At 36.7% G+C, this 13,038-nt stretch overlaps 1 protein-coding gene across 1 annotated transcript in view; it reads right to left on the reverse strand.

Moving 5' to 3' along the window:
• The window catches only part of dpy (dumpy), a 149,553-nt gene that overhangs the window by 127,337 nt on the left and 9,178 nt on the right, over nt 1-13,038 (reverse strand). The window contains exon 2 of the mRNA XM_066290092.1: nt 4,121-4,182. Coding sequence (XP_066146189.1) covers nt 4,121-4,182 — 62 coding nt within the window. The remainder of the gene's footprint in view (nt 1-4,120; nt 4,183-13,038) is intronic.

A 13,038-nucleotide genomic window follows, 5' to 3' on the forward strand; every position in this document is an offset into this window, starting at 1 on the left:
GAGGAAAATTCGATTTTATTTGACAACACCGCCAATGTCGTCTCTCCGACGTTCGGCTCTCCGAAGACAGACGTTCACCGAGTATCATTTTCAGACGAAGTTGAAATCAAATGAAAGTAAAATTTTCGGTGGTTGAGAAGAAAAAGAGTCATAAGCGGACGTGAGGTCGAGCAGTGCAGTGCGTGCTGCGTCGAAGAAAAACGGTGACATTTCTCTTTTCGATGACTGATCGATCAAGGTCCCTAATTTCTTACCCCTTTCAAATTTAATTTTCTGCTTTGGTGATTACTTTAAGTGATTTTTGCCATTATTTAGTTCCTCTCTATGTTCTTCCTTCAGCATAGGTAAGGATCATCCATGCTCACTATATAGCGCATTTGGTAAAGCGATAGAAAGTTTTCAGTGGGAGATAAATGGGGCCCCTTTGGGTGTCTGTAACCATGTGCTTTATTCTTATACAAAAATCTCATAGTTTTCGAAATATCGGCCCCCTTAGGTTTTCCTACGAATTAAGTTCGCTTTCTTGAATACTAAATGATTTCGACATTCCGAAATATGACGGATACAACGATTTTTTTTTTGTGTTTTAAATCTCAACTGTGTAGGCCTCTGCTTCAAGTTGAAATTAGTTCGAATCTCGAATTGCTTTCAAGATAAAAAAAATCCGAAACTATTGAACTTTGTTGCGTTTCAGATCCAAACTGTGCGCTTCTCCTCTTAAGTCGAACTTAATTCGAAACTTGAACGGTTTCAAATATTTAAAAAAAAATAATAATAATAATAGTAATAATTTTTAAAATTCAAACGTGTACGCCTCTGAGTCTAGTGTTCGAAATCATTGGGAACTCTGCCGGTTTCAAAAAGATTTTTTAAAGGGAACTGGTGCATGAGTCACAAACATGTCATTGCCAATGGAGAAAAAGATATTGTCTACAGGATCTCGATATGATGTTGATGGCTATTGTTCATAATAGAGTTAAATTTATTAAAGCACATATGTTATTGAATCCTCGAAGTTGTCGAGCTTTTAACAGATCGTGACAATACAAGTATGTTAAGGATGATAGTGGTTTTATCATGTGCCTCTTTCCATATTTGTCCCGTTTATAATAAAAGCGACAATATTAATATATCAGGTAAGTTTATATCGCCGTGAGTTATACAGAGGGGGCAATTTTATGTCTTTATTTATTGTCCTCATAATATGGTTTTCGATCCCATTTCAAACGTAAAGCCTTATGAATGATGACCATAATTTATAACATAAAGGAGGTCTCTTATCAAAATAATACACTGTAATAAGTTAGATATTTGATTTACCCCGCTTGCAAGCGATAATAATAAAGGGGGAACGGTACCCATTTTATTTGACGGTTCCGTGGATATTACCTCGTTACTCTGGCGTCGCTGAAGGTGCATTCCTAGAGAGAGCTCAAATTGAGTGGAAGTAAAAATCTCGGCGTGATAGCACAAACTGGTCTTAATTTAATTCACCTTCGATTTTTCGATTTTCGATATCAAATTTTGGAGATTGTAAACCTAACTGAAACTAAATAGGTGCATGTAGTACATAATCGGCCGTACTACTTCACATCAATGTTCACTGGTGTTGTTGAAAGGAAAAATACGAGTTTAGTACGTTCCTAATAATCGCAGTACCAAATATAAAAAATGCTTATAACATTTCAATACGAGTTTAATTCCAAATTTATTTATATTGCTAATAGTAGGCTCAGTGATAAAATACATAAGAAAATCCTTTCAGGAATAAATTCTTCATTAATTTCTTATGTTTCATATGCAGCAGCAGGAAATCCTGAAATCAAAGTTACATGATTTGAATCTCGTTTCATCTAATTAATTACTGTATCTGAGACTTAGACTTCGAGGAGAAAATGATGATGCACAGTCCTCTTAGGATTACGAAATTTTGAACTATTTTGCATTCTTTCTACACAAATTGCAGAAAATTCATCAGTATTACATTCGGCGAGGAGAAAGTTGTATGTTCTCAATGCATCCTAAAGCAAATCAAGCGACAAGGTCGAGTGCTGAAATCGAGCTTTTTTTCAATCAAAGATGAGAACGTACAAAAAAATTCAGAGCACTGACCTGGTCATCCTACGTCTCCAACAAAATGTTGAATTTCATTTCCAAACGTTTACGTTTCTTTTCAATCGGTCATTTTGCCGATAATTCACTTAATTGTTAATGTAAAAGCCATGTTCCATTTACCCATACCATAATAATACAATAAAGGAACACTTTTGGTTTCGACCAAGATGTAATTCGATGCATACACCATGTCAAGTGGGTCACTAACCTGAACCAATGACCACTTTCCTTCTTTTTTGTTAGGTGTGAGGATTCGCGTCACTGAATCTGACGGAATATTCTTCTCTCGTAACCTGTTGCTGGTAGCACGTAATTAAAACCGATTCAGTTAATTAGCATAGGGCAATTGAACATTGATGTTGTAAAAAGGTACTAGGAGCGCCATGAGAAACATCTAGATGGTTGAGAGTTGTAAACGCTACTTCTTTCTCAGAAAGAATTATTGGCAAAAAATAGAGTAGACGGTAGAAGCTTAAAGGAAAAAGCTCGTAGCAGACATTTCTTTCAGGTTTTACAATTTATTGCTCAGTGGAGTCTGAAAACCCTGATTTTCATTTCAAATATAATATCAAAGCTGGAGGTTCTAATGTCGGGAAATCCACGTCCAGGTCAGTTCGGGTTGCCTAGTCGGGAGTGTAGTTTTCATCGGAACGATGAAACTCAGGAACATCATTGCGTAGCCTGTCAATTTGCATGGAAATATTCTTCCAAAGTCGTCAGTATTTTGAACTATTCGCATTAAGCGCAGGTAGTTATCCTTTATGAAAAGAAGGGTGCCTTGAGTGTTTAAATGAAGTATTGTAAACTATTCTTAAGCACGGCGAAGAGACGCTAACCACAAATGGATGAGATAAAGTAGATATTTAATGGGAAAATAATGCCACACACACCCTGCTGAAAGCAAAGGAAAAAGGTAAAAGAAGACCTTATAATATGAAGTATCATAAACCGCTTAAGAGTCATCATGAAGTCTAAAGATCAAGGACAACGACTAACGGAAAAAAACGTTTATAAATTATGACTGCAAATATCTCGGTAAGAGAGGGTAATTGTACCATTTGAGCTTTTGATCTGGAGATATATAGAGATGGGCATTAAATCTGAGTTGTTTATAATTAAAGAAATTTCGCATACCGCAATTACGAGAAATTAATTTCGTTTTTATTGCCCGCTTTACGTCATAAAGTCTTTCATTAACGTCTAAATAACGTATGTTATTATGCTGGGGTTCGGTTTTTGTAGGGTTCTGTTCTAGTAGCGAGTAAACGTTTTAAGTAGAATCAGTGGCGTTACTGATAAAAAGTCTTCCGACAAGGCACGCAAATCTTTAATCGACTTTTTATTTCTTCCTCTTCAATCAATCAAGTTATTAATCAGGTGCATAAAAGATGACACCAGAACCGGGAGTGTGGACCAACTTTCTTGGAGAACTTTCCACGAGAAACAATTTATATTTTTAATTTGGATTACTCCTCTACGCACACTTTGGCAAGAGATTGAAGAACCAAATTATCTTTTTGTCGACTCCCGCTATCAACCAGCACATGACCGCTAAGGCGTTACGCGATACGTTAAATTACATTAAGTTATGTTAAGTCGCGTTATCTTAAGCTACGTTACGTTAAATGGTTAGTGATATGGAAATAAATTTATAGTTTAAAAAGCTCAGGGAGTATTTTAGTGTTGTTATTCATTCTCCTATCAGGACAGGCTTCTAAGATGTTTGAAGTACCCCAGAAGAACCACATTTTTAAGGGCATTTTCAATAATCTTCCGTGTGCATCTTGCATCGCGGTAAACACGTTTTAACTTCATGACACAAAATAAAGCACGTATTTACGTAGCTCGGAAAGATAAGTAATTTTTGAAAGCTCCTCACGCATATTTAGATTTTGCATTACAGTTTCTTTCGTCATTCTGAAGACCCGGATGAAACAATTTACGGATTAAATAACCCACTGCCTCATTTACTATAATATAAAGGAAAATAATAATTGACACTTACCGTTGTTGTTACGAAGTGTAGCCATGTCCAAACGACTAGCGGAAGAATTATCTTCATTTTCGCTGGAATAGAAAATAAGAATTACACTCCATGTCTTCAAATCAAAATAATGAGGACTGTCTTGAATGAGGCAAGCGACGTGATTGATACAAAAAAAGCTTTGAGGATATATTAAATCTTGCTGGACTAGTTGGTTCTTTGTTTGAAGTTTTGATTCAGTTTAAGTAAAAGCAAGTGATATTTTCTTCTGCGAGACGTATACCGCTGTTGGCCTTGTCTGTATGCGAGCCACATGGTTGTTGCTATAGACCAACATGTTATTGTAGTCCGCTGGCACCTTTCACTAATTCATTAAGTAATATTTAAGCATTGGTGACGTATACTTAATCGATTTGAGTCGAAATATAACGTTTACCGTATTACAAGGGGTTATCGTAAGGAAACTTGATTTACATTGTCTTGACAGGAAACAAACATTTCTCTTATCACCAAGTGCGTTGCAATTTGCTCGCCGCGGAAGCTTTCAGGTTTTTTGCAGGAGAAATTTTTAATGATCCATATTAGGATAACATCACTTTCTCTTTTCTCTTGTAGAGGCTACGACGAATATTTAATCGCCATGGCTTTTAAAAACCAGGTTACAGCGATGGTGTTGTAACGACGCCTTCTTGTGGAGCTTACAACCTTACGGTCTCTGGAAATTTTCGGTCATGTTTCTTCTTAAAAATGAATCACAAATGTTGATCGATAATCTCGTATTTTATGCGTCTAAATATCGTTCAGATCCTTTACTGGTTGTTCGATCATTGAAAAGCGCAAAATGTTTGGAACCGATCAAAACCAGGTGGCGAAGACTTTCCAGAAACGTCGCGAAATCGGCCTCCGCTATCAATTGTTTTTATTAATATTTGCGTCATCGCAGATATTTGTATCACGATGATTTTTCCCCATCCTTGTGTCGTCCATCCAGGAAGCTCAATCATTTTCCGAAAAGCAACGGTTCAACATTATATCCTTTGAATCTGTTAAATTTCAATAACATTCAGCTGGACGTAGTGCTTTGTACCGCACCATTTGGGACACCCACTTCAAAGTCATACCGAGGTGTGGTTCTACGTATATCCGTCAAATTGCAGCCTCCTTATTTGTCCTGCCATTCCTAACAAATATTAATGGACTTGGAAAATTCCCGTTTCAATAAAACCATTTCCTGATAAATGACTGAAAACTGTTCTGCATCAGCGTTAATAGTGGACCACTTATCCTTGTCGTAACAATTTACTTTATAAAGATAAGTTGCCATATGTCTGCCATGTAGGGAATCGCCCTGTTTAATGTTATCGATCCACTTCATCTTGAATTTACCTTAAAGAGTGGAGATTTTGAAAGATAGAAATGGCGGAGCAGAAACTCAGTTCCGTCTAAAGATAACAAAGAGGCTTTCAACGGTTAATTCCCTCAAACTTCTGTTGGGGATGGGTCGAGTCTCGCATTTGACCTCGAAAATCGAAGTAAAAACGGGTCTCTGCAGTTATTTAAAAAACGCAAATATTCGTTGTCCGCTAAAAACGAAAACGTAACCTGAACTAACCTGACCGCAAAAGCGCTAAATAAGTAGAAAAACGGAAATAAGCAAGTGCAACTAAGTGACGCTTTTAGGCGGTCAGAACTGTTATGAATTTGTCCAAATGAAGCTGAAATGTCTATAATATCACTTCCCTAATAACCATACATGATCGTAAAGACTAGGTTTACGCATGCTGCAGAGCGCATAAAAAGTCAATTATGATGCATGCGCTTATAACGAATATTTTCAAGCATTATGATACAAATAATTGGTGTGAGCAAGTAAAATCTTTATTTCTAGTACGGATTTCCACTTCTTGCTCGTTACAGTATAATCTTCTCACCACATTTACAATGCAATATAAAACGTCATTGAAGCAATAAACTTTAACGTTTCATACCGCCATCCATCATCAAGAGATGCATAAAAATTCCACCTTTAACGACCTTACGTTCCTCAAATAGTTGTCACCATCAAACCTAGCCATTCAATTTTATAGACAAAAAAGTCAAGTTTACACATTCCCGTTTATAGTAACGATAATAATTAAAAACCATCGTTTACTCGTTAAAGGGCAATTTTTCAAAACTCTCATAGTCGTGAAGCACTGAGGAAACCCTGACATAAAGCCGAAAGAAACGTTAATGATTTCATGCTTAAGCCCTAGTGGGTTAACGATCTTGATAATGCGAGAGTGCGTCAAAAGGCGTTTTGTGTACATGATGCCTTAATTCAGGCAAAGAAAAAGTGACATGTCTACCTGCTCATGAAGATAAGGGCCCTATATGTGTTAACATCATTTTGAAGTCGCTCAGCGCGTGTTCGGGTTCATTTTTAAATTACCGGTCCTATTAAAGCTGTCTCGGCCTTTGTGAACAACTCGAATTTTTACTTTTGTTTTTATTCAAAAGCGTTTTTGAACCAATGGGCTGTTAATGGCGATGGCTATTAAATTAAAAAGGATATCTATCGTCAATTATCACCATCTATTCACTTTCCAGTCAAAGACTTCAAATGTTTAGATGTGGCTTAATTCAAGTAAAAAAACAGTTAAATTTCCGTTACTTCATACATAATGGCAGTCGAAAAGGTTGGAACGTCTGAGAATAAAGCAACAGTGCGTTAATGTAGGCCAAGCCGACAAAGATGGTAATCTAAATATTCATTTCCCTGCGCTCACGAATTCTGAAAAAACTCACTTATTCTTCTGTACGACTGTATAGCTTGCTTTATATGGTAAAATCGTCACTTTTACGGAATTCTTCCGTCTACGATACGATTTCTTCCTATAATAGTGCCACGCTTGAGAAGTGGGTATCTGGGTGTACATTATATTCTAATATGATCGCAAATACAAAACAAACGAAAGCACGCCAAAAATTGCAGGTGTTTTCAGGTCTCAAGGCGAAATTTATGTAGATTGCAACTTCTGAGAATAAACCCATCACAAGTGGCCAAATTTATGGCCTTTGTGGTAGGTATAGTAGACACTCATGGGATGAAGGTGGTTTTTTTATTGGGTCTCCTCGGTTTAGGGCGATGGGACAAACGATGGATAATAATCGTTGGTTTTTGTAATATGGAATACATAATTCACCGAGATGTCGAAAAAATTAGTCATCGCCTTAGGTCGCACAGAAAGCAGCATAGGAACGTCTAGACGCCTGATGAACCGTCCAGAAGTCCAACATTTTGCAAATGCTAAAATATCTTATTTATCGCAAATTTCACTGTGAATTTCATATAAAGTTTTTTTTGAATAGAAGCCCCTAATAAATGCTGTTTCTTTCGATTAATGCTTAGTTAAGAATTTAGGCACCTACAGGTCTCTTTAGTGAAATCTATCTTTGCATGCACCTGATAGTTTCCGATTATATCTGAAGGTAAGTTATGTAGCTGTCCGCAACATCACAGGGCCACCTGCATCTTTATGTGGTCATCTGTATTTCTTCGTATTTTGTCTCATTCATATATTATCCCACATATGGACGTCTGGTGCTAAGGACAGCCGAAGACCATTAGAAGCCAAGGATGAGGGATAATATACTATGCGGTTCTAAATTGATCCGTCCCCCCCTTTCCTGTTAGCTCTTTAACAAATTATTATTCTTTAAAAGTTCAAAAGCAGCATTGAGTAGGACAAAAAATACTATTTTATCACGTTAACTTTTTTTATGGTGCTTTCATCACCAGAAGCGAAAAGTGGCCCATTTAAAAAAAAAAATGGAACGTACGTTAAGTGACACCTCAAATTGAGTGTTCCAAAACTACATTCAATGGGGTGTTTCGATTAAAAATTTATCGATTCATTTTGGAGAAGAACAGCCATAAATTTATGAAAAACGGAAACACTACAAAGCACAAACGAAGATAAATAGTACGTGAACAATGAAACCTCTTGTATGTTGATAGAAAAATAGTTTGTTTTACGATTTTGTGTTCACGAACAGTTTTTAGTTACGTTTATTTATTTATTCATTCTTTTTTTTTGTTTTTTATGTATTTTTTGTACTAAAAACCATTTATAAGCACAAAATCCGAAACAAACCAATTCCGTATCCACAAAATTTTTTTTTTATTATTCGAGTACTATTTAGCTGAATTTATATTACACTTTTTAGCGAATTAACAGCCGTTTTTCTCAAAAACTAATTGATAGATCGTGAATCGCATTGAATGTTGTTTTGAAAGATTTGTAATTTTAGTCGACACTTAACTCGTTTTTTAATTTTAAAAAATCGGTCGTTTTGTGTTACCGATGACGTAGGCAATATAAAAAAAATAAACAAACATAAAAAATAGTATATTTTTCAATTTACTATCGCTTTCAAATAAAAAAATAATAATAATTCGGTAAAAAGTTAAGAGGGGAGGTGGGTAATTAGAGACGCACGGTATAACCGCCCTCAAACCACGGGACGTGATCATTCTGCTTCATAATTATCTACAAGTAATCATGCCGGTAGGTGGATCCTCGATGTATTTAGTTTAAGTGGAACAAATAAGTCTTTCTAATGAAAACGGTTTTGGTTAATAAATCAGTATCGTTCGTGTGAAATTTATGGTACAAAGGAGAGTTCGGATGTTCTTGTATTCGAAGAGAATGTACGTAGCGAAAGTAATAGAACAGTCAGAAAGGCATCGCTATCAAATAAATGCAAAGGAAATAGTTTTTCAGTTCTCAAAACCACATTAACTATACTTCTATATTATTTATATATGTATGTATACAGGGTGTTGCAAATTCGTAGGGCAATCTGCTAACCACCAGATTTCTTGAACGGAAATTGTGAATTTCCTCTTGCGACTTTCTTCGTTGACGCTTCATACGCACCCTACAAATTGTGGAAGTTGTTAAAAAAATTAAGTTTGTTAATAACCCCGGTACTCCTTGGCATACGTATTTTAATGAAATTTTGCACCGGTGCACAATTCAATGAGGTGCATTTTTCCTATAATTCGGTTTAAAAAGTTTCAAACCAGAATGGGAAAACGGGGGGGTCACAGACGCGTTACCCCCTTTATTCCTGACTTTTCGCGCACGCTAATGGTAGATGTGCATAATTTTTTAAACTGAATGTTTTTTATCTTCATCTTACTTTTTTTATTCTTGCAAAATTTTAATTTACCGCTTCCTTTACAAGATATTTCAGCACTTCGTGTCTCAATAGGTGGTACCCATTTTTCGTTTAGGTCGACAACATGCATTGTGATTATAGTGGTTCAGAATGTTACTGAACGGTCAAAATCAAATAAACTGTAGTACACATATATGTACTACAGTTTATGTGATTTCGATTTTGATTATTCAGCCACATTTTGAATCACTATAATTGTAATGGATGTCACTTAACCATTTTTTGTGTAACCTGCCGTGATCACCAGCTTCTTCGATGTTTAGACGAAGCATTGTCGCAAATTCAAGCAGTATAATTAGGTTCGACGTCCAAAGCAAATAAAATCAAATTTTTATAAACCAATTATCGTTGCTTGGATACAAAATATCTGCCTAGGCATTAAATTTCCCAATTAAATCCCTTTATGTTTCCCTTCGGGACGGGTTATCAGCGATTTAATTGCCGGAGATAGGTTGAACTAGCGTATTCTCCGATCGTTAGTTTATTAGAATTCGTAATTATCTACCCATATACATATTTTAGTGTCGTCCTTGACTTTTGAGAATGCAGCTTTAGAAGCAAGCTCTCGACATTCTTGCAAAATTTGATCTTAACAATCGGGTGCATGGCAAATAATACAACAAGCGAGATCTAGGTAGACATGCAATGAATAACATCATCAGCAGCCCTGTATTTAGTACGACCATTTATCGCAATTATCTGACGTGAATTCACTTCAGGTCATTTTTTCGCAATTTTCAAAACAATTTCACAACTGAAGACTGTCAAGAGACTCCGCATAGAAGAACTGAAGAGGCAGAGGAAAATTTCTAGTTGTTTCTGCGCTCTGCAGGCAACCCCTCCCTTCTTCGCCCGACCTTGTTAATAAATTACTAATTCGACTCTGATGCGAAAGATTAATTATTAAAAAACACATAGATACTTCAAAGTGTCAAATTAGGGAAAAGGTACGCAAAACACGTGAATATCTCCTTCATGAATACGCAGTAGGGGGTACTAATTAAGAGTTCGCAAACTGACAACGAAGACGTTTATCTTGTTTGCAGTTTACTTAAAAATCTTAATGGTGATTTAAATTAATAACAAAGTACTAGTTCTTCCAAGCATCGCGCTAAAGCCTTATTGATGACTCAAACTTTGTCCATTTCGCAAAGTCGATCTAAAACCGGTCGAATGACATTTCTTTCCCATTAATTATACTAATCCCAACTCCTACATCACAACACCCACTATAAAGTTGATATACATACTGCCTATTGCACTTGATAAATCGTTGCTAGTATCAGCTGCTCAGTTATCAAAACATTCAGGAACCAAGCTCACCAATACATTAATGGTACGTGCTAGATGATCTTTTCGTTATTGTAATCCGTCTATGCGAAGTCTCGATCCGAAGAAGTTCTGAAGGTTTTTATATGCATAAAATTGTTTTAGGTTAACCAGTAGCTTGACACTGAAGAGCAATTTTCTTGTGCTCTAGCACTTGACTATCTGCACATTGCACATCTCAAGTTCCCCCTAGTCATGGTATACCATCAGTAGAATAAAACCTTGAGGAGAAAAAAGAGTTTAAGTAATCTCTTTACAATGCTGATGGCGATAAACGAGAGTACTTCTTCGTGAAAAGAGTTTTGAATGAGTCAATGAATTTAGATGTCCGATGCTGGCATCTAATTAAGCCTGAATAAGCGGAGAAAAACAATCGATACGTGCAAGATATGGCTTGTAAGTGATGGATTGCCGGAGTAAGTAATTTAAGTTGTTGATCTTTATATATCGAGATAAAATTTAAGTGCTATGATAGAGGTTGCCGAGCTAATGTAATGTTGATGTCACGAGGAGTAGGAGCCTGTAACAAAATAAAAGGACCGTTAGGTCTGGTTTAAAAATAGCATATTTACCCAAAAGGTCAAAGATACTTAAACTATTTGTTTAAAACCCACGATGTATGCACCTTTTAGATGTTTGCTTTTGAATTTGATTTATTGTTAAGCAAACAAAACAGTCGTGGTACACGGACGGAACGTTTCTCATGGACGAAAAGTGAAACTATCGGGCTAATATTTGATTTTAATTTTAGTTGTCGCATTTGCAAGTTCGGAGATCGTTTTCAGACTTCACATTTCAAAATTTCATCGGTCGCCCGTTTTGAAACGAAACGTGGGATTACGGCCTTAGTGAGTCCGCTCTTCTGGACGATATTTCCAATCGCCCCCCCACACCATTTCTCGACAAAACTTCCGACCGGAAAAGTCCGCCGCCCTTCCCGGCTGGTGCCCTGGGCTGTCGCCCGACCTCATGTCCCCATGAGGCCGGCACTGGATGTAGAATAGGTGAAATAAGTTTTCACTATTGCAAAGCGACGGCTTTGCTTGAATGGAAGTAACATTTCGAGTCGACCTTGCTTAAATGTTAAAATTATGAGTTGCACCCACGTTTCCTTCGAAATTGGTGGTCAAGTAATGCCGGACGAGCAAGAGTACAATTTTTGTTTCGTCATAGAGGGGGACATTTATGAGAAGAAGACCGAGAGTCTAGCTGTTAATTAACGTTTAAATGCCTAATTGCGGACAATTATTATCATTTATACGCAAAGTGTACCTACATAGGGGCTTGACATAAATTTATAAATAATTCTCAAGGCTAATAGAAACTGCTAATTGATTACCGTAGATACAAGGCACAATCAATAAGTGCAAAAAATTTGCTTAACTGCAACATTAACTTATTTTTAGTCAAACACGCATAAAATTAATAATATTTGGTTTTCTCGGCCTCGTCAATTCCACGCAAAATTGCTTTAAGTTTGAAGAACCACGCACAAGTACCTACCATGTACTTTAGCTCAAATGCAACATTTTCCTGTTAGTTTTTGCATCCTCATTAGCACGAATAAATGTTACTAAACCGACCACCTACCATTGACCCCAATCGATCAAAAACAAGCAAGTATTGTGACAAAATTACCACGAGATAGCGAAAACACTAGCGATAGATGCATAATTATGAGTAATTCAAACACTTAGCCATGCTGGAGGTGAGGTAAACCTTAAATTGGATCATATTTCTTCGGATTTGTATACCATATGTTGGTCGAAACCGGCGCCCCCGCCGAACAAGAGAGAAAGTGATTGTGCAAAGTGTTGTAGTCGGAATGGAATTACATACAGAACAGGCGGGCGATTGTAAACTGCACCAAGTTTGTGTATGAACTGGTGGATTGGGCAAATTTATTAAGGTCAAGGTGCTACTGTTAAGTCAGAGATCAGGTTTTTTGGTTCAGGAGAATGCATCCAGTTTTAATTAAGAACAGACAGCTACAGTTAACCTGGATTTATCGTTTCTTTAACCTAAGGGATGTCGGTTAGAATTTATATTGTATGTTACATCGATGCTGGAACCGTTTTCAGTGGGCTTTAAAGAATGAGTCATATACATCTACTATACATGTACATAATCACGTACCAGGCATGCACAGACCTGCACCGGCACGGATCGGACCGACGCAACGTTGCGTCGGTCCGGTATCTTCTTAGACAGACATCATTATGTGTGCATACCAGGTAATTCAGCAGCTTTCACAACAGAAGAATATTCCTTTAGCGGCTAGAGTTTCTGAAAAGCTTTAATTTATGTAGTGTGAATAACTCTCCAAGAATATCGAAAAAGAACAGACTTTTAATCCCATTCGTGAAGATCCTAATGGTTAATTG

Source organism: Euwallacea fornicatus, chromosome 14 (assembly GCF_040115645.1).
Source record: "Euwallacea fornicatus isolate EFF26 chromosome 14, ASM4011564v1, whole genome shotgun sequence".
Taxonomy (NCBI): domain Eukaryota; kingdom Metazoa; phylum Arthropoda; class Insecta; order Coleoptera; family Curculionidae; genus Euwallacea; species Euwallacea fornicatus.